This window comes from Falco rusticolus, chromosome W (genome assembly GCF_015220075.1).
Source record: "Falco rusticolus isolate bFalRus1 chromosome W, bFalRus1.pri, whole genome shotgun sequence".
Taxonomy (NCBI): domain Eukaryota; kingdom Metazoa; phylum Chordata; class Aves; order Falconiformes; family Falconidae; genus Falco; species Falco rusticolus.
In genome coordinates this window covers 20,519,817-20,541,735 of record NC_051209.1, presented here as the reverse complement: position 1 = coordinate 20,541,735, position 21,919 = coordinate 20,519,817, and the positions used below count along the sequence as shown (strand labels likewise).

The following is a 21,919-nucleotide window of genomic DNA, read 5'->3' as shown; positions in this document are numbered from 1 at the left end:
CAGAATAATTACTCAGATGTGAAGTCTGATAATCCACACATAGAAAATATGCATTCATTAAAGCCTCTCTTTCAAAAAATAATTTCAGTAAAAAGTCTGGAATGCTGTGTCCAGGTTTGATGAACAATAGTTTGATACCCACTTAAATAATGGTCTCAAGGATCACTTTGCTATAGATTTAAAAAGGCATAGCACTTGAATGTTCCTGATGTTTCTCTACAGTGTGCTATGAACCAAGTATTACCCATCAGTCTTCATTTGTTCACTAGTAGTATTTTTCCAGCTTTCATGCATAGGGATCAATACTTCGTGCAAAAGAGCATGTAGCATGGGTTAAAGACTTTCTTTTGAGATCTGGGAACCTTTACTTGCAAGGGATTTAAAGGAATATGGAGATACTATTTCAAGTGACCCTTTTGAACTCGTCGTTATTGTGCAAGTGGAAAATGAACAATTCTTTAAAATATGTGAATCCTAAGTACCTGGTAACATTAATAGTTGTTTTTTAACCATGTGGAACACAACAAAGAATGTGACCAGTGGTGGGACTTCAGTGCATCAGCTTTAAAAGGCGAGTGGTCTTTGCTCTGAAGAGGCTCAGAGAAAGTATCATGAATGTTTAAATAAGATGTGAGTAGAATAGAATATTTCAATTGGAAAGGGACCTACAACAATCATCTGGTTCAACTGCCTGACCAATTCAGGGCTGACCAAAAGTTAAAGCATGTTAAGGGCATTGTCCAAATACCTCTTGAACACTGACAGGCTTGGGGCATCAACCACCTCTCTAGGAAGCCTGTTCCAGTGTCTGACCACCTTCACGGTTAAGACATGCTTCCTAATGTCAAGTCTGAACCTCCCCTCTTGCAGCTTTGAACCATTCCCATGCATGCTATCACTGGATCCCAGGGAGAAGAGCTCAGCACCTCCCTCTCCACTTCCCCTCCTCAGGAAGCTGTAGAGAGCAATGAGGTCACCCCTCAGCCTCCTTTTCTCCAAACTAGACAAGCCCAAAGTCCTTAGCCGCTCCTCATAGGACATGCCTTCCAGCCCTTTCACCACCTTTGTTGCCTTCCTCTGGACGGATTCAAGTACATTTGTATCCTTCTTCAATTGTGTGGCCCTGAACTGCACACAGTACTCAAGGTGAGGCCGCACCAATGATGAATACAGCAGGATAATCACCTCTTTTGACTGGCTGGTTATGCTGTGTTTGATGCACCCCAGAATGTGGTTTTCCCTCTTGGCTGCCAGGGCACACTGCTGACTCATATTGAGCCTACTGCCAACCACCATCCCTAGATCCCTTTCTGCAGGGCTGCTCTCCAACCACTCCTTTCCCAATTTATACTTGTGCCTAGTGTTACTCCATCCCAGGTGCAGAATCTGGCATTTGGACTTGTTAAATTTCATGCCACTTATGTTTGCCGAATGTTCCAATCTATCCAGATCCCCCTGCAAGGCCTCTTGTCCTTTGAGAGAGTCAACAGCACCTCCCAGTTCTGTATCATCAGCAAACTTGCTAACGGTGCATTCAACTCCTGCATTCAGATCACTGATAAATATATTGAACAGAGCTGGCCCTAGAATTGAGCCCTGAGGAACACTGCTCATGACTGGTCGCCAGCCAGATGTAGCCTTCTTGTAAATTGGAATAACGTTGGCTAGCTTCCAGTCAGCGGGGACCTCCCCAGACTACCAAGACCTTTGGCAGATGATTGAGAGGGGTCCTGTCATAACTTCTGCTAGCTTCTTCAGTACTCTGGGATGAATCCCATCAGGCCCCATGGACTTGTGAAAATTCAACTGATACAGCTGGTCCCCTACACTTTCAGTATCTGCAAATGAAAAGTCACTGTTCCTGCAGTCATGGTCTTTCCCCAGTATTGGGAGGATCAAGGAAAACACTACTTGTGCTCCTGATTTTTTTAGCATTTTTCTCAGGGCCCTGTAATCTCTTTTGATTGACTTTAGACTTTTTGTTGTGACATCATCAGTACACACATGAAAGAGCAGGAGTAGGTAATAGTTCGAAGGCTGTACTAATCTCTTCAGTCATCTTGTGACATCCCTAATTCAGGCCCCAGGGAGGCAGAAAACTTCCCTGAAAAAAGGGTCCAGTCTGCAATGGGTGCTTTTGTTCTGCATAGGAGGGAGTCACTAATGACCATAACTTGCTGTTGTTTCTTTTCAGCACTAGTCTTTATGCAGGTCTTGTTGCAAGGGGTTGGTTGATCTGATCTTGGTGAGAGTATTTGCATAGGTTCCTTCTATCTCATTATATGTTTTGTCTACCATACCCAGGGCCTCATAGCTATTCTGTAAAGGTATCTGAGAGGGTAAGGAGGGGTTTCTCTTACAGCTCTGCGCAGAGTATTGTGGCAAAGTTATAAAGTGTGCAGACAGAAGCTGTAAGATTTAGATGTTGTTGATATGTGCAATCTCCTGGACAGAAGCTTATTTGTTTGCTACCTGAGTTACTGATGTACAATGAGCAAGCGAAGCTATTCCATTGTAAACAGGAAGTTTTTTTGAAACTATATGTTTTTAAGAAGGCTAACTTACTGTCAATGCAATGCATGTTATAGTTTGCATTATAAAGGATACGATAAGAAATCAGTCAAGAGTTACAGAAAAAATAATGTTTAAGAATTGCTACAGCAGTTGATAAAACTTCTGTACTCAGTGCCATCTACTATTAGGAATCAGTAGGAAAACTAATTGGTATAGAGAACTAGTTCCAGGATTATCATAGGTGGTCAGGATGACTGTTAATGAAAGATTGTGGAGGTCTTGTTAATGGGTGTGTTTGTTCTCTGTAGAGGCCTTATTTCCTATGATGTTACCTGCATCGTGACTACATTTGGCATTATCTGGATGATCATCAGTGTTTCCTGTTCAGTAATGATACAATGACCTTCTCAAATCAGTAGAGAATCACTTTTTATCTCACAAGTTTTACATATCCCTGCCATACAAAGAGTTTGGACAGTTATTTTACTGATACTGTGGAAGATCAACTACAGAAAGTCAGTTATTTTTTCCTGAATTACCGCACAGTTCTAGATTTAGACTCAAAATCTGTCTACATATTTCTCTGTTCTAAAAGAGTATTCTGAAATTCAGTTCATTCCCAAAGATAATTTCTGAAGATCACTGTATGATTTACTATATTGACAGCATTTTGTAGAACAAAACTTTTCAACCTTGGAATCTTGACTAGTTAAGCAAACAGATCATGTTTTGTCTGTCTGTGTATTCTTTCCATAAAAAACATTTTTTCTGTTATCAGCAAGTCTTGTAAGAGCTTTGTTCTCAAGGCTCAAGCCTTTTCCCATAGGAAATATTCCAGACTGACTTCAACAGTAATAGGCACAACTCTCTCTGTATAATGGGTGATGTTATGTCTGAAGTCTAAGCATCCAGCAGAACATGGTACATGTTCAGTGTGGGATACCTGTTCAAAACTGTTAATGTCTGTGGTAGAATTAAACTGTTACAGGATGCTTCATCTTTTTCAATTTCTTTTCACCTCAGTGTATAGGTATTGTAGCTTCTAAGCCCCTTTGTTGCCAGAGGCTTAGCCATCATTAGACATCTTGAAAATATGTGAAGTTATTGCCAGAACATGTACTCTTAAAATGCAACTTATAGGCCTTATTATCAACTCCTTTCAGGAGGAACATACTTTCAAATAGCTATTTGTGGTGCTGCTGCTGAGGAGGAAATCTTAACTTTTGTTTTTTCTTTTACTGGGCTCTAAGTACGTTCAATGGAATGAGCTGAAATCCTTCTGACTTCCTCCAGTTTACCCAAAGATAAAAAAAACCCACCTTATCTGTTGCTGCAGTGTTATTTTTCAGCATGAGAAATACCGAATGAATACAAATCAGAACAATTTTGTCAAATTTACTTAAAAGTTTAGGACAAGGGAGAATCAAATCTCTTCCCTCTATTTGAAGCGCAACTGTGAAAAACATTAAATATTCTATTGTTGCAACTTAAGAAGTATGCAGTTAAGAGATAATTCAAGACGAAAATGTCAGTAAGATCTCTTTGAAAAGTTTTGAGCTGCCTCTAATATTTGTAGAAATAAAAATGCAGACTGTATTTCCAGTGAGTGGTAGTCATTTCCTTAAAATAAATTAGTAGCTAACAGTTTTTGCTATGCATTACACTGAGACAGTCTTATAAATTATTGTCTAAAGATAGTTATTAGGAGAAATTAGCGTGTGTAGAGGGGATATCGCAGTTATAGGAACCTCTGGTAGAAGGCATGTGAGAAATCTTTATAGGGTATGGCCGGGTCTTCAGTACTAGTGATTGAGCGTGGTATCTAATTTGAGGGGAGGAAATGGAATAGTGAAAAGATCTTGAGAATCAGGATGAGTCAAAACAGGGCTTCCCAACCTTGTGGATTTTATTGGCAGAATATGGATGGAGTTGTTGCTGATGGTCAAGAAAGGGTAAGATAAACCCATTTTATACCCTGCTCTACATACAGGGATTATAGGATTTCTCACAGAATGAACTAGGGAAAGAAAATAAGTAGTCTGTGCAAAGTAGTCATCAGTAAAGGCACACATTTCATTTGAGTTGAAGTTTTACTAGAAGTATCCATTCTTTGTTTCATCTACAGGTCAGTATATTGCTTAATGATTCTTAATATTTCTTAAAATATCTGATAGAAATTTAAGCTTCAGAATAAAGCTGCTTTCTTGTTTAGTGGTGTATCTTGAATGAAGCACATGGGGACTTGTATTCCAGTTAGGTTTTGAGTGTTGTTAGAAGTATTGACCTATGATGACCTAAAACAGAATGACTAATAATAATCTCAGTCACTGCTTTCTGAAGATCAGTATTCCCCAGTGGATGAATGGGATCAGATAAATGTTTGCTTTGAACAAGAGGAGGTTGGCACTATTGGTCCAGCCAGTAGGCTTTTTTTATCATTATTATTTTTTTCCACACACCAGTATGTCTTTTTAAGCCAAAAATTATAGCTCAAAATTATAATTGGGACCGGTTGAAAAGCTCTGTTTTTCAAAGCTTTTCTGGGCTAACAGTTATGGGGAGCTGGTTTAATTTGAGGAACAAAAACATTCATGTGATTAATTGGAGAATGTTTTAAATAAAAAATGTTCTCTTTTAAAAATTTCTCTAGATATACTCAGAGCCTGAAATGGGTGCATGTAGAAGTAAAAATTAATATGTTTAAAAAAAGAAAAAAAAAAAGAGGGGAGATAAGACAGAGTGATAGAAAAATGCTCTAGGACAATTGGTGGTTTTTAGATAGCAATGAGTGGGGGAGGTTGGAATGAGTTTATAAATAAAAAAAAGTTGAAAATGAACTGTCAGAATCAAAGTTGAGGAGGTTGTGTATGTTTTGATTTTTTTAATATATATGTATTTTTAATTACTTAAAAATATGTGGCTAAAATGGCTAATGCCTATACACTGATGATTAAGTCTTCATCATGACCTTATTAAGAATCTTTTTTATATTTCCTTTTTCTGTAGTCAACTTGCTTTCATTGACTATTTTCTAATAGTTGATATTCTGAACCTGCAGGTACTATTTTTATTTTTTTATTTTGTTAGTTGTGGGGGTTTTGTTTTCTCTAAAATGATCCCTTCTTTACCTGCAGTGGACAGCTAAAATTCCTAGTACTCTGCAACTGTCTGGATTACAGCTTGATCTAGGAATGATGTGCTTCCTACCGATCTCACTTAGACCTTCTGTGAACTCAGATAAATATACAAATACATATTAAAATTACGTAGGTTATATTTAGTGTATTTTTATATAAACATGGAACAACATAACTGTTCAGTTTTTCTGAATTATTATTCTAGGATCAAGACAACCTTTAATCCAACAATCTCAGCCTCCACCTTATTCATCACCTAGAGATGTTCCCCCAGACATATTGTTAGATTCTCCAGAAAGAAAGCAAAAGAAACAAAAGAAAATGAAGTTAGGCAAGGATGAAAAAGACCAGACTGAAAAAGCTGCAATGTATGATATCATTAGTTCTCCTTCCAAGGACTCCACTAAGCTTACATTAAGACTCTCTCGTGTAAGATCTTCGGATATGGACCAGCAGGATGATATGCTTTCTGGTTTGGAAAACAGCAGTGTGTCAGAGGGTGATATTCCTTTTAATGTGCAGTACCCAGGACAGTCTTCTAAAACACCCGTTACTCCACAGGATGTTAACCACCCACTAAACGCTGCTCAGTGTTTGCCGCAGCACGAACAGACAGCTTTCCTTCAGGCACAACAAGTGCCTGTTTTACAACAGAACACTTCAGTTGCTGCAAAACAACATCAAACTCCTGTGGTACAGACACAGCAACAGGTTTCGCAACAAGGAACTATAACATCATATGATGAAGTAGAATTGGATGCATTGGCTGAAATTGAGCGGATAGAGCGTGAATCAGCTATTGAAAGGGAGCGATTTTCAAAAGAAGTGCAAGACAAAGGTAAAAGAATTGTGTGTGTGTATACACTATGTATATTATATAAATATATTTATGCATATAAACCATATATATATATAAAAACCTTTCTGTCGTTATCACATAGTTCAATTCTGTTTACTCAGTGTAGGTGATTTGATGACATTCATCTCCATTTCTCTCCAACAATGAATTGCAATGTCTCATATATGCCTATTTTTAATATTTGATATTCTTTATTTGAGATCTTAATGGATAGAAACTGAAGTTCTTATGTTTCAAAATTCTTTTTAAACTACTCTTATTTTGAGTAGTAGCAGTGCCATAAGTAAAAATTTGTACTAAGTTTTGATAGTTGAATTATTAATTAATTATCTATGTTGCCTAATTTTAAAAATGTACAGGAAAACTCTTTTATGCCATTTCTATTCATATCCCAATTTGAAACTAATGTGAAGGTGGTGTTAGGCTAAAATCACATCTATTCTTTTAAAGGCTCTGTAATGATTGAGTAATATATACTACTATGTTCTCTCCAATGTTTGTTCAACTGGATATTCATTATTATGTAGTCATTACAAGGTTTTAGAGAACTGCCATATATCTATATGGTCTCTAGCACAGAACCAGATGAGACTCTGAAATGTTTGCTCTTCAGTAGCTGTACTGGTTATCTTAACTGTTTTCATTGAATCTGTCCTCTTTTTGGTTTTTCTTTTTTTTTTTTTTTCTTGTCCTTTTAACTAGTTTGAAGGTCTTAGGCTTCAGAAATATCAAAAGTGGATGCAAAACCCACATGTAAATCTTGAAGATAAGATGTGGTTTATAAAGTAGATAGTGATATGTGTAAGTGTTTCTCAGAAGCTTCCTCTGCGGTTTTTAACTTCTGAGGAAAAAAAGTCTTTTATAGTATAATGCTAATTAATTAGATACCCCCAAGAAAAATCTTGCAGAGTGGAAAATGGCACAGATTCTGATTTTGGAAGTTCATAAGCAAAAATGGTCAATTTTGGACATACTTGCGTAGAGGCAACTGAATTTACATATGGCTTGGATCTTTAACCAGCAGAGAGAGTACAGGTTTTCTCCCTATTCAAAGATTATTTCTTTTCTGTTTTAAAGATGGCAAGAAAGATTGTTGTGTTTGTGTGTGTAAATATTCTTGTTACGATTACTAAAAGGATTAACTTTTTAGGTATTTCTTATTTGGTAACTAACTAAAGTCTTGTTAGAAAACATTGTGAATATACAGAGAAAATGGGTACTCACCTCAAAAGAGATCTCTACTGCCTTTTATTTTAATATAATGAAATGGTGGAATTTGTTACTTTGTTTACATCTCTTCCACTAATTTTAAATTTATTTATGGAGAGCTTGTGGTTTGTCTCCTACTACTTAAAAAGCTACTCTTGTATCCCCATACTTTGAGTAGATTCTCCAGCACAATTTAGCTGAGAAGCATCTCAAAAAATGCAGTGTATTTTTGATGGTACACAGCACCCTTCAAACACTTGGAGCAAGACTAAAACATTTTCTCTTTTGTTTTGGCTTTCAGGATATGTTGAACATTAGTTTTGAAGTTTATTTACCATAATTATATAGCCATAGGCACACTCTGATTTGTTTCTTTTGGGGAAAGGAGTGATTTTTATAGAATGTGATTTCTCCCTTTCACTACTGCTGAATAACCATCTTGCCAAATAAGGTTTCCAACATTATGCTTCCCTTCTACCTGCATCCTCTGCCATGTCTCGGTTCTTCCTGAGTTTCTGCAGTTGCTATGGATCAGGTACAAGAGTTACTGCCTTCTGTTGGGGCAAATGATCAACATTTATTCACTGGTGGTAAGTTGCCCCTGTGCTAGGTGGCAGCTCTTTTCACTTTAGCTGCTGAGGTTTCACCCATGAATTAATAGTATTGAGTAAGAAGGCTTTTTAGTAGTCTTGGGACAGATTTCCTGAAAAGCTATTACCTTGGAGAAATATGGTTCTTATTTTTTGGTAATGTTTTTGCCATTGCTTGTAAGTTTGTACTGTGTCTACAAGTTGATAAAATCTGGGATTGTTCTAGTTATAGCTGTTTGGTTTGGTGTGACTGCGGGGGGGAAACTTCCTTTATTGTTCCTATGGCAATATGTCTGTTAGAAATATATTCAGTAACTCCTAAATATGTAATTCATTTTTGTGAAGTTGCTTACTGTATTTATGCAAAAGCCTGGCATTTGTGCATTTTAGTACATATACTGTAACTTCAGATCACATTATGTCAAGAAAATAGTGTGATTGTAGCATGTACTTGGTCTAATTAGAACAGGACCTATAGTGCTAGCTGATGCTGTGCATAGCGTGTGTCCCTCTAGAGATCTTACACTAGACCAGGGGTCCTCAAACTACGGCCCGTGGGCTGGATACAGCCCCCCAGGGTCCTCAGTCCAGCCCCCGGTATTTACAGAACCCCCCCGCCAGGGGTTGGGGGGGAAACCAAGCAGCCGTAGATGACTGTCTGCCCCTTCATCCGCGCCGGCCCCCTGGTTAAAAAGTTTGAGGACCCCTGCTCTAGATGCTAGCACATGCTAAAATCTGCATGAAAGCATCTTTGCTGCTTTTGTAATTGAGGCATGGGAATAAATATTACAGTCACACTACACTTTCTGCATAGGCATGCATTGTTGTATTCCATAAATTACTTTGAGTAGAATTGTGTTCTCAGGTTTTGCTAGAAGATTAGTGGTCCATTTTGTCTTTTTTTTAGACATGAAATATCTACAGTACTATGCTTCATCAGAGGTTTTCAGATGCTTCTTTTTTAACAGTAAGGCTTTGAATAGATATGACTTGTTCTTTCTGAGGATCGGAACCAGTAATGTGGTGGAAATGTTTATTACAGAGGAGAGGCAATGTTTTTTGGGAGATTCTTGCTAAAAATTACCCAACTACTACACTTGCCTAAGGCAATGCTAAGGTCTTTTTTTTTTTTTTTTTTTTTTAATGCTGAGGTCCTTTTATAATGTTTGGTACAGGTGGAAATGAAGATTAGAGTCCTTTGGAAATTATAGTACTTTCTGTAATAAATTCCGAATTCTAACAAAACTCTTAAAATATTTAGCTTCCACCAAACAAAGTCTCTCACAGTAGGAGGCAGTCTTCATTCCACAGGTGGAACTAACACAGGGTTTTGCAGAAGTGCCACTGCCTTTGAAAAGCAGTGTATCTTTCTGAAACCTGATTGTCATGCTTTAGCTTTCTGAAAAAGGAATTCTTAGTGCAAAAGTCATTAATGCAAATCTGGTAGAATTGACCTAATATATATCAGATATGCATAAGGAGAAATGTTATAATACAGACCTTTTACCTTGATATCTAAGTGCTTTTCAGAGCTCTGTTTTTATAATTCTTTTTGGTCTATTTGGATCTTTGATTAAGTGGATTATATGGTCTTTTCATCATGATAGAGATATGTAAAATTTGTAAAACTTGGTTTTGTCCTTGTCCTCTGTGTGGAAGGGCAAGAGTCCGTTTCCTCTTCTACTTTTTCCATCACGGAAGTCTCTCTGTATTGATTAATTTTGCAAGTAATTTGTCTGTATCTGTTAGTGAAAGGAATAATTGGAGATTTTGGAGATCTAGGCACTCTGCACCAAAAGTTACATTCTAATACATCTGTTAATGTTTAATAGCTTTAGAACAAACAAATAAGTCCATGGAACATGACAAGCCTCAAGTTTTCAGTTCCCATAACCTCCCTCATAATGGCCTCTATACCCTCATCAGATACAAGTTGTCAATCAATACTAGATCATATCTTCTCTTTTGAAAGGATGTGTAATATCACAGATCAAGCTATTGTTTATCAGTACTCAGATTGAGTTGAAAAAAAGTGATTTGGAAGGGTTAATACAGAAAGGGATTATCTTTTTTCACAACAGTCAACAAGTGAACCATCCTCTGCTTAGGTACATCAGAATACCTTTCTAAAGAAATTAGAAATAATGAAGCTTCACGCACACTTTCCTCTAATCACTGTCAGTAGTCTCATTTTCTGTACTACTTGGTGCTCTTGAATGCTTTCAAAACAAGCAGAGGCCCATATTCTGAACCTATTTTGTTCACTTAACTGGAGCTGTGCTTAGTTCACATTCTGAAGTTGACTACTCCAAGAAAGTACAGGAAATCCTGTGGAGTTTTAGAAAATTATGTCCCAGGAATTTCTGTTGTTCTCGGGAATCTTTTTTTCCTTGCAGGGGGGAGGTGTTGAGGGAGAAAGTTCATTTTGCTAACCTCAGTTCTTTGTATTAACTCATGCTTTGCCACTGTTCAGATACAAGTGAGTTATTTTTGTTTATAGTCAAGTAGTTCAAAGCTAGTCAGTCACTTTCAGTCTAAACCTTTCCCAGAAATTACATTAAGTTCTTCTTGTTCATCAAGATTTAGACGTGCTACTGAATTAATTTTCAGGTTCAAGGTTTCTACCTCAAGATCTTTCACGCTTTTCTAAAAACCCCAAATACTGTGAATCAAAAATATTTAAGGTATTAATGTAAAAAGGAGCTCCAAGTCTTCTAGAAAGGGGAAAAGGGAAGATAACCTTGAAAACTACTTGAAAAAACAGAAAGCAACCCATCTTTTTTCAGAGACTCTTTTTCAAATTGCTTTAGTTATTTATGTTATTCAGATTTGCTAAACTTTAATTTGAGCTTTTCCATACATAGTATTGTGTGTTCACTGTTAGATTTTAGGATACTTCAAAGACACTTTTATGTAATGAAGCTGTCTTAACAGATTAAGGAGTTCTGCTTTTACTTGTAAAAGGCACTGTTCTCTGGAGTTTGAGAGAAGAGTCATGAAATCATTAATCGCTGACCATTTAATTGGAAAGATAATATTTTTTTTCAAACTTAAAAGCATTAGAAGCATTTTTTAAATGAGAAAAAACCTACTCATTTCTGTGGTTTTTTTACCCTATATATTTTACCTTTGAGGATCCATTTTTACCCACTTTGGAATCTTACTGTAGATTCTTTGAATTGGGAAGAAGTGAAGCTGTAATAACTTTATTTCCAATAATTGGATTAGTTAGGGGGCATTTGGATGCCTGTTGTGGGCTTCCTTTTTTAGTTCATTCCAAGCCCATAGCAGCAGACACACACATCCCGAGTGTGAATCTGCTGGAGCAAAAGTCAAAACTACAGTTATAGGTAAGTAAACTTTTTATCTTACCTTTTATGTTCTTATCCAGCTCCTCTCCCTTTCTCCCCATTACCCGTCTCCCAGAGAGGAGACTAACAGAACAACACTATTAAGAATTAATAGTTTGCTTACATCTAATTTTATGTAGCCAATGAATTAAATGAGAGAATGTGTAATTATGACCAGTATATTACCATTCATTTCCAAATATGTTATAGGGGTTTTATTTATTTAAAAATGGAAATATGAGTGTAGTCATTTGTATAGTAATCTTGCAAGAGATTGCAGTCACTAATACCAGAAGACAAAATGAGACACTGTAAAATATAAATTATTGTGTATCTATGTAGTAGGACAGTGTGTAAATTCAGGTATGGTGTATTTTGTGTGTACAAAATTTCATTAGGTCTGCATGTTTTAGTGTTATGTAATGGATGAAACTGGCACCTTACATAGCTTTCCCAAGAAAAAGCAGATTTGCAAGGTCTAGTTCCTATAGATTTTTTTTTTTTTATGTGTTCAGATGTGTTATAAGAAAAGGGGAAGAAATTCTTCTACCTAGAGAAATTGCAATAGTGTTGCAATGTTTCCATCTATCTAGGAAAAAATAGTTTCTTTTATATTTTTTTAAAGAATAAAATACCGATTGAGTGAAATTTTTTTTAAAAAAAGTAGACGTATTTTTAATGGTGTTTACTTTCTTTTGGTGCTCTTGTGTAACATGAAGGCAAATTCCCACATTTATCCCAGCTTGTGCTTTACATAGAGTAGTGCAGAAACCTGCTCGTGTAAGCAGGTGTAGAAAACTGAAATCCAGAAGTCTGGGAAGAAGTGTATTTTGGTTTTAGCTGTTGTGTAAACTAAGATTAGAAAATTAAATATAATTTGCATGTAGCGTATACCGTTGATTGTGCCTGTTAAATGGATGGGAGGATTTACATTACTTAACCAGTAATGACTTTATTTTGCTCTGGGAAAGCCACTTCTCTATAATGAATTTAAAACTTGATAAAGAGACAGCATGTATAATAAAGCTTATTAACAGTTTAAGCCTGACATTTCTATAGCTCACAGTCATAAGTTCACTCCAACATCAACCTAAGATGGCACAGATTTTTTATTATCATCCCGTATAAACATTACTGGATCTAGTTAATTGAAGATATTTTTTGAATGCAAGATATGATGTCAGAATGAAATCAATGCCTGGAAGGGAGGTTAAAAGTGTTCACCAATAAATTTCTAAGTCATTTGCTTATTTCTAAAGTTTGTTTTTCCTACAAATGACTTTGAAACTAATCTGATACGTTCATCTGTGATACATAAAATAATTTTCATTGTCTACTGTTAGTGTTGCATTTTTCTTGTGAAATTAAGTGCTGCACTGTGTATTTCAAAAGTAATTGCATTTCAGGTTTTGCTCAGATTTTTAACAATTGAGTTTACAAAACTATAATTCTTCACAAAGCAATCGTGGTTAAAACCCAGAATTTGTGTCAGAAGAATCTATCTTGTAAATAAATTGAAATCATATTGTTTGTAAAAGCAATATTAAAATCATGGAGGTTAAATTACAGCTTCCAGTATCTAAACAAGTAGAGATGCTTGATTATAATTTGCTGTAGTTAAATTCTTGTTATTTTCTAGTGTAATATTTCTTTTGTATTACTGTAGTTGACAGGGAATAATGAGTTATCAAACGTCCTTAAATAGAAAAATTTGTAAGATCATATTTCATTCTCCAGTTATGCTGATTACGTTGTTTAAGAAAGCAAGCAGAACTTTACCAAAATGAAGATTCTGAGTTCTGCTACACCCTAAGGCATGTCAGAGACTCCTGTAGTCTTTTTGGTTTTGTTGGTTGTTTTATTTTTCCTGAATGAGTTTGGACATCCCTCCTGATGAGCTTTCTTTTTTGCATAGTGACCAGAAGTTTGATAAAGTCTCTTGACAGATTGCTAAAAATCAGCAGCTGTTACTGTTCAGATTCGCAGCAATGCCTTCCTCTGAACTGCAGCAGCTGGAAACCCTCTGGTCTCTACTTTGGAGCCTTTGGAATTATTTTCTGTTCTATAAAGCTTCTTATATCAGGATCTTGACTGTACTTAGTTTCTTCTGTAAGGGAGCATGCAGTGAGACTAAAATTTTTACTTTTGTTTCCTGAGTCTCTCCTTCAAGGGGAGGAGCTAGTGCTGTGGGAATCTCTTCTACTGATAGGAAGGGATCTCTTTGGTTGTTTAATTCTTTGCTTATTGAAATATGGTTTTGGGGGGAGGTCAGGTGAGAGCAAACTCCCATGGCCAGTAATGCTGAACGTTCGCAAAAGAGTAGAAAGATAAGAATGGATGTTTGCCCTCATTTCATTGATAGGTCACCCATCAGTACCGTTAAAGTAATTTTAAATCTTCCTTGTATCCAGTTTATATTGATTGGGTTAGATTCTTGTGGTCTACACAACACGGTTGGGGGGGGGGGGCAGGGTGATTGGGACAGCTTTGAAGAGATCTGTGAAAAATAACTAGGAAAAGAAAACAGTTGTCAGTAAACAGATTTGTTATTTAGGCGTATGGTTAAGTGTTATTTGTTGAAAATTTCTAGTCTTGACTGATAGCTTAAATAAGATAAGCTTGTAATTAGCCTCTGGCTGACTTGTCTTTGATGTTCAAAAATGGAAGGTTTGACAATAAGTAATAACTGCTTAGGACTGGTATATTTGGTATAGATTTATTCATTGCTGATTTAAATAATGCAAACAAGCAATATTTCAAATGTGTAGAGGCATATCCCAATAATCTCTGAAGAGTGTTAGAGCTTTAAAATATTAAACTCTTAATTGTTGTGCTTTAAAATGAAAGTTTGTACTGGAGTCATCAAAATGGTTCATCCAGAATTAAGCATTAGGGGGTCAATCTTTTTTGTGGTTCTGAACAGCAGTACATTCACATTTAGCCATCTTGGATATGAGGTCTCCAACTGAATCCCTTACAAAGTGAAAATGGGAAAATGGTAATTTATCTGTTGCGTCTTCGAGATCATTCAAGATTATTCAGAAATCTCTGGATTTTAAAGTCTGTCAAACAGTGCTAATAGAGTTGAGTATTACCATTTTGCTAAAACAGCTCAGCAACCATGCATGTGGTTCTTAGACTTGTTACCTTTTCACAGGTATTTACAAAAGGCCCGTTTCAGTTTGCTAGGACAGGCAGTTCTAGAAGGTTTTAGGCTATCATCCTATTATACTCATTTAATAGGTTTTAAGAGTTTAAGAGTTTTAATTTAAGAGTTTAATCTGGGACTTGAGACAATCATCGGGTTTGCAAGAAAGCAGTAACATCGGAGACTTCAGCACTAGTGGTGTTCTGGCTGCTGCTTTGGAAAGATTTCAGATTTAATGGAAGAACGAAGATACTTCTTTAATACAGCTCCCCTCATCCAGCTGCTGTCCCTAATACTTACTCAACTTCCAAGTATATCCGTTTTCAGGAGGGATATTCTTCAAATCACGATTGACTTGCAGTTTCAGCAGAAATGTTTTTGAAGGTATCTGTGGTTATTCCAGTGCAATGTGTTTTTGCACAAAGGTTCTGTGGTAATTAATTTCTAAATCTGAAAGTACTCATTGTTTTGACACACAGATATTTCCAAAGATGAAGGCCACAACCTGTCTCCAGGAATACTGTTCATAACAGGACAGGTGAGACACAACTGCTTGGAAATCCAGCTAACCTTTATTTCCATTTCAAACTTGTGGTTCCTGTAATATTTTCTTTCTTGTGCCACAGTGACCCATTTAATTTGACAGAACATCTCTGCTATTTTTTAGAATAAGGTAGCTTATGATCTTGCTTTGAGTACCAAGGTACTGCCTTTTGGTGAGCATGTTGCAATGTAAAGAGAATATCCATGAAGATTTGCCAAGCCAAAAGAATGCATACATAGGAGAATAACTGGGATCAGATGGTACCCTGAACTGTCATAAATTTGTTCAAGGAATTGAACAAAATGTAGATATGTTTTGGATATATCTACATTCTTGGGGGGGGGGGGGGGGGGGAGAAGGAGGAGTGAATAATGTTTCTACAAAGAAAAGAAACTGAAAACAACAAACTTGGATACCTGATCTCTAATACAGTCAGAAAGCTCTTCTGTGGCTTACTAAATATTCCTTTTTATTACGAAAACTGTTACAGAGAGTGAAACAAAAAGATCCTGATCACGCTTTATTGGTCTCAAGAGCTTGTGAGCCTACCTGTTCAGAACTGTGGCAAGCTTTGAACCTAATTCTGCAGGATTTGAAAGAAAAATATTAGTCTGATATTTTGACAAAGTTCTATATCCTGATAATAAAAAGAAATTCTACTATCTATGGAATGAAGTGGACGAAGCTTGGATACTGGTGCCTTGAAAGATTTGAATGGATATTGTAAAAGTTCCTAAGTTCATCTGTTCGTTAAGACTCTAAGGGGTCTTGGGACTCGTGCCTTAACAAGGCAGTTTTATGCAAACTTGCATATATTTGATTGTAAAAGAGAAGACCCAAGACATCTGTAATCAGAGGTTAATTACTCTTTCCTCACTTGTCTGATACTCTATTGATTATTCTCATCTAGTTCAAAGTGAGTTCAAGATTTGTTAAAGCCCTTGAAGCCCAATGGTGTCTTTCACCTTTCATATTTCTGCAGCTATGATGCCAACCTAAAAATTTTTTGTACTTATTCAGTGGAGTTTTTCCATTACACTCGATGAAGATAGTGGTACTGTGTACTCATCCTACCTTTAATGCCCTAGTTCAACCTGATATTTTCATATACTTGGGCCAGCTTTTTTTGTCCTAGATCCAGAAATCTCATAGAGGTAAACCAGTAAAGATCAAGTCTAGTTCTGTGGATTGCCATCAAGAGGCACTGGAAATATGAAGAAATCTGTGAGTAATCTGTAACTCCATCTGGAATCACCTTGCCATTTAGGAAAATTAAACTTTGAAGGCATCCCTTTCTTCTCAGATAAGATGTCAACAGGTTGTGGCTATAATTTACTTTAAAATATCAGTACTCGATTGTCAAGAGAAATGAAGAAGATGCATCAAAACCTCCGTATTTAGAGGGAATATGCCCAAGTTGTGATGTGATCATCTATTTATATGTTCTCAACTTACAATTTGACGTTTTGGATGATGATGATGAAGAGCAGCAATTTTGAGCCTGGTCAGTTATGGAAGTTCAAGAGAGAAAATTGACCCTACCTGAATTGTTTTGGTTTTTTAATCTTGGAGCCCTCAGCACGAGGGCTCTGAAAGGTGAGTATTGGTTGATCCAGCTACAGCAGTTTAAGGCATCACAGCTCCTGGCCATTGGCCTTGCTCCTATAGTAGGGGTAGCAGAAGGAAACATTTGTTTGGCTCTTAGCTGACTTGTTCATTCTGGTAGGTTAATGCAAACCATCTTCACTAGTGCCTTAAGCTTATGCACTGCACACTGAAATGCACTTGTGGAAATATGAATGTGTGTTCCCTTCTGCTAGAGGAGATAACCTCAGTTAAAGGAATAGGGTAGATAACTGGTAACAGTAATGTCTTAAAGGCTACTGTTAGATCCACCATCAGAACTTTACAGGACTTTTCCAGTGTGACTGATGTTTCTAGGTTAAAATTAAAAAGCTGACTGACTTTTTCCTAAGAACACAAGTTTCTCAATTTGTGTTTCAAAATTTAAAGTGTTTTAATTGAGCAATAAGGTAGTGATATGTGTGTGTATGTATGTTTATTAGTGTATATGTTTAAAAAAAATATCAAATTTGAAATCTATCAGTCTGGAAGCTTCTACTTCATGGCCATTCCTAAGACCTGTCGTGAAACTCAGTGAGGTCAAAGCCCTCTAAGTCACAGTGAGAAAAAGATTTTTTGTCACTGCATGAAGGTTTAAAAAAAATACATTTGTTTTAATAAGTAGTGTAGGGAAGTTAATCTATATAAGTTCTCATATGAATCCAACAATAGTAGTTGTACAGAAAAAGCAAATATCACTATGCTAAAAAGCTGCACCTTTGATTCAGCAAATGTATTTTGCTTTACATGTCTACCATAAAGTTGGCAGGCATTCCTACAGGTTTTTGTTGAACTTTTCAAAATTCCTTATTTGCAGTTGACCAGTTTCTGCATGAAGTTTATGGTATCTGTCTTGACTGTCTTCTAGCCATTAAATGTTGTACATAATTTTGGAGTTTTAGGAAGTTAGAGATATACAAATAAATTTGAGAATGAAAATGATGGAAAGAAAGCACAAATCTGTTCACATCACTGGAATTGACCATGTTACTACTTGTTACTGTGTTCTAATGTTAATTTTGGAGGTGATCCTTCAAAGTTTTAATTCTTCTGTATAAGAATCTTCTACAAGTATAGAAGAAATTGAAAGTCATATGTTATAATTCTGGTTTACAACTTGAGAGGTTGGGGTGTTTTTTTTTTCCTTAGAGTTTAATTCCCTTTTCCTTGATCGCATCCTCCTTTACCCTTCCCCTGCTTCCAAAAAGAGAGCTGGCTCATTGCATCTGGTGATAACCACCACAAATCTAGGCACAAAATAAGTTATTTTTCTTATATTGCGTTTGTGGTCTAGATGTTTTGATGACATATCTACAATAGAATTTCCAACCTGTGTTTGGTTATTACTTAAGACTTAAAATCATATTCCCTGATTACAGAGAAAATAATTGGGTTTTTTTGACAGATTGCAAAACAGTAGTTGAGAAATGAGAATATAAGCCTTAGTGCAGGTAGGGCTTTTGAGTTTCATGGCAGAAATTAATTTTAAAGTACCATGTTGGCAGTATAAATAGGTTGTATTTTAAAATAATAGAATATACTCTTTTTGATATTTCCATGTGCTTCTTGTTTCTATGAATTCTACCAAATTACAGGGTGTGTGGTTGGCTCACTTTTTATTTTTCTGTATTCTACTCTTAATGATTCTTTTTTTCAATGTAAACTGAAAGGGTTATTGCAGACTCTTGACACTACATAAAATTATCACTGAACCTTTTATTTCATCCATGAAAAGCATTATGGTTGCAAAGGGAAAATACTCAAGCTTTTAAGTGTGCAGTGGCCCCCCACTTAATATATATGTGTTATGGTATAGACTCCAACTCTTTATATAGTCCTTGTTTCAAATAGAAGCATGGAGTGTTGGAGTTATTTTAATCATTGTTGTTCCTGTGTTCCCTGGCTACAATATGTGTGAAGTTCAACTGATGCACTGAACCAAGTAAGGGAGAACCTTTGTCTTAATCATTGCAGATCCTTGCTTAGTTCATGTATAATGAAGCAGGCTGAATCTGCAGAAGAGAATCTGTATAGTAGTATTCCTCAAAACTTCCTTCAAGTGTAAATTGGTTTGGGTGGGGTTTTTTTTCTGGTTGTTATGTATTGCAGCTGCTTTAATAGATGGTTCTCTTGGGAATGTTAATAGGACTTTGATTTCATATGTTTTTTAGGGTATTTTTTAATGATTAATTGGCACATGTGGTAGACTGACAATGAATGATAGTCTGAATACATTAAAAAGTATTAGTTAGAGAAGCTCTATTCTTTTAAATTCAGTGAGTTTTGTTGTGTGTGCACATACATGCTGAGGAGGATTAATTGGTCAGGGTGGAGGGCAATGGACATTTTTGCTTGGACATTTACCTGTTTTTATATATAGCATTTGTGATTTTTCTCTTTTAATTTGCAGATAAGCCTCTGAAGAAGCGAAAACAAGAAAACAAACCACAGGAGGCTGGAGGTGCTACTGGAGGAAATAGATCAGCTTCTCAGGAGACAGGTTCTACAGGAAATGGGGCGAGGCCAGCGTTGATGGTTAGTATTGATCTGCAGCAAGCAGGAAGAGCAGACTCTCAGGCAACAGTAACTCAGGATTTGGACACCATCAAAAAACCTGAAGAAATTAAGCAATATAACGATGGGTTTGTGTGTGTTTCCCAAGAAGACACTGTTAGAGTTCTTAAATTTAAACCTGAAAACCATCCTGAGATTTTTAGGAAAACATCAGACTTTGAGGGTCAAAAGACAGATATCCAGCAAAATGAAAACAGACCAATGGAATTTCAGCAAAATGTGAGCAGGCGGTTGGAAAGTAAACACAATGAGAACAAACAGCTAGAAGCTAAACATGAAAGCAGACAAATGGAAGTGAAACACAATGAGGACAGACAGACAGAATCAAAACAAAATGAGAGCAGGCAAATGGAGATGAAACAAAATGAGGGAAAACAAAATACTGGCAAGCAGGAAATAAGGCAGAAGCCAGAAATGCCAAAACAGAAGAGTGAAGGCAGGCCTGAAACACCAAAACAGAAGAGTGAAGGCAGGCCTGAAACACCAAAACAGAAGAGTGAAGGCAGGCCTGAAATGCTGAAACATAGACATGATAACAGGAGGGACTTGAGTAAGCCATTGTCAGATAAGAAAATTGAAATATCTAGGCATAAACTAGATGTGAAATCTGATCCTTCAAGGATAAAATCTGAAAGTAGATCTGATCCAACAAAACAAAGGCCTGATGGGCGTTCAGTTTCTGATACACTGAGGCGTGACCATGATAGCCTTAAACAAAGACCCGAGGACAGGGAGGAGTTGGAGAGATACAGAGGAGATCCATCCAAGATTAGAAGGCCTGAATATTTGAGATCCTCAACCAAAACTGAACATGATTCTAAACATGGTATTAAATCTGATGGTTCAAAAATGGAGAAATTTGAAAGGAAACATAGACATGAGTCTGGTGAATCAAGGGAAAGGTTTTCTTCTGGGGATCAGAAATCAAGACCTGACAGCCCTCGCATTAAACAGGAAAGTAAAGGAGACTCTAGTAAATCAAGACCTGATAAACCTGGGTTTAAATCATCCAACAGCAAGGATGAACGAAGGACAGATGGTAATAAGAGTAAAGTAGACAGTAATAAAGTACATGCTGACAATAAAGCAGAGTTTCCCAGTTATTTGTTGGGGGCAAGATCTGGTGCGTTGAAACATTTTGTCATTCCAAAAATCAAGCGTGATAAAGATGGCAATGTCACTCAGGAGTCAAGGAAAACTGAATTGAAAGGTGAACAGAAGGGCAAAGTAGAGAAGATTGGGCTAGTTGAAGATCTAAATAAAGGAGCTAAGCCTGTAGTTGTCCTTCAAAAGCTTTCATTGGATGATGTGCAGAAATTTATTAAGGATAGAGAAGAGAAATCAAGGGTCTCTTGTTTTAAACCTAACAAGAACAAGTCATCCAAATCTAATAAAGGTAAGATTTTTTTTTTAATGTTAATTGCATTATATCTTGTATGCTCCTGTTCTTTTAGATTTGCTACTCCTGTGGTTAGAAATTAAATGCAAATGTTTAATAGTTAGCTTATATGTTTCCTTATATGGTTATTTTGGGGAATAAAGTGAAACTTGTCTATGGGATTGTTGTTATTGGAAATATTGCTACAGTGTAACTGAAATGATTTTACTCCAATGCAAGTTCCTAATGTGGGAATGCTTAAATAGTCTTAAGCTGTACTTCAACTACATTAGTTTAATCTGGTAATTTATCTTGTTAAACATAACTGCTATATGAGTGATTCAAACTGGTTTAAGTGTGTCTGTATATGGACTGGTACTACTGTAAATGAATCATTGTAGCTGGAGTGGTGGGAAATACTATGTATACAAGCCCTAAGATTCTTTTATATTTTTAATTGGAAATGAAATGTGTTTTTTCCAAGGGATGTTTTGACATGATGAAATAAGGCAGTTATAAAGTCCCATCTACCTCTTACACTATAAATACAACTCTGTTGGGAAGCCTCCACACTTTAGGCTGTGTGACAATAGGCTTACAAAAAGGTTCTGTCTTTAGGAGAATTCAGATATTGTTGTCTCCATGTGGAAAGAGGAAATGAACTGGTAAACAATGGGCTGGTATTTTCAAATTAGTAATACGAACAGGAAATTATTCAGAATAGTTTGTAGGTTTGATATTTGATTGATTGTCACTTCTGCAGATTTAACGCTTTTTCTAGAAATTGCTTTTCTTGGTGCTATAATTTTGGCTTCTTTGGTTTCAGACTGAAGTAGATAATTTCACATTGTGAAATCAATGTTACTGACTGTTCAGGGTTCCTTTTTTAATGTTTAGCATTTAAATTTCTTACATAGTTATGTTTATAGAGCTGTCATGTCTCAAAAATAGACAAAGTGGCAGGGGAGAGGATTTCAGCTGTATACAGGATTA

General features: G+C 36.3%; 1 protein-coding gene across 11 annotated transcripts in view; it reads left to right on the top strand.

Annotated features, from left to right (window-relative positions):
* The window catches only part of LOC119140657 (nipped-B-like protein), a 167,618-nt gene that overhangs the window by 84,585 nt on the left and 61,114 nt on the right, over positions 1 to 21,919 (top strand). For 7 of the 11 annotated variants that reach the window (XM_037372160.1, XM_037372158.1, XM_037372154.1 and 4 more), the window contains exons 9-10: positions 5,857 to 6,489; positions 19,385 to 20,944. In XM_037372160.1, the coding sequence (XP_037228057.1) occupies positions 5,857 to 6,489; positions 19,385 to 20,944 (2,193 nt within the window). Of the gene's footprint in view, positions 1 to 5,856; positions 6,490 to 15,915; positions 16,576 to 16,654; positions 16,948 to 19,384; positions 20,945 to 21,919 lie in introns of those variants that run through there. The other 4 variants (XM_037372157.1, XM_037372164.1, XM_037372162.1 and 1 more) reach the window with 4 other exon arrangements.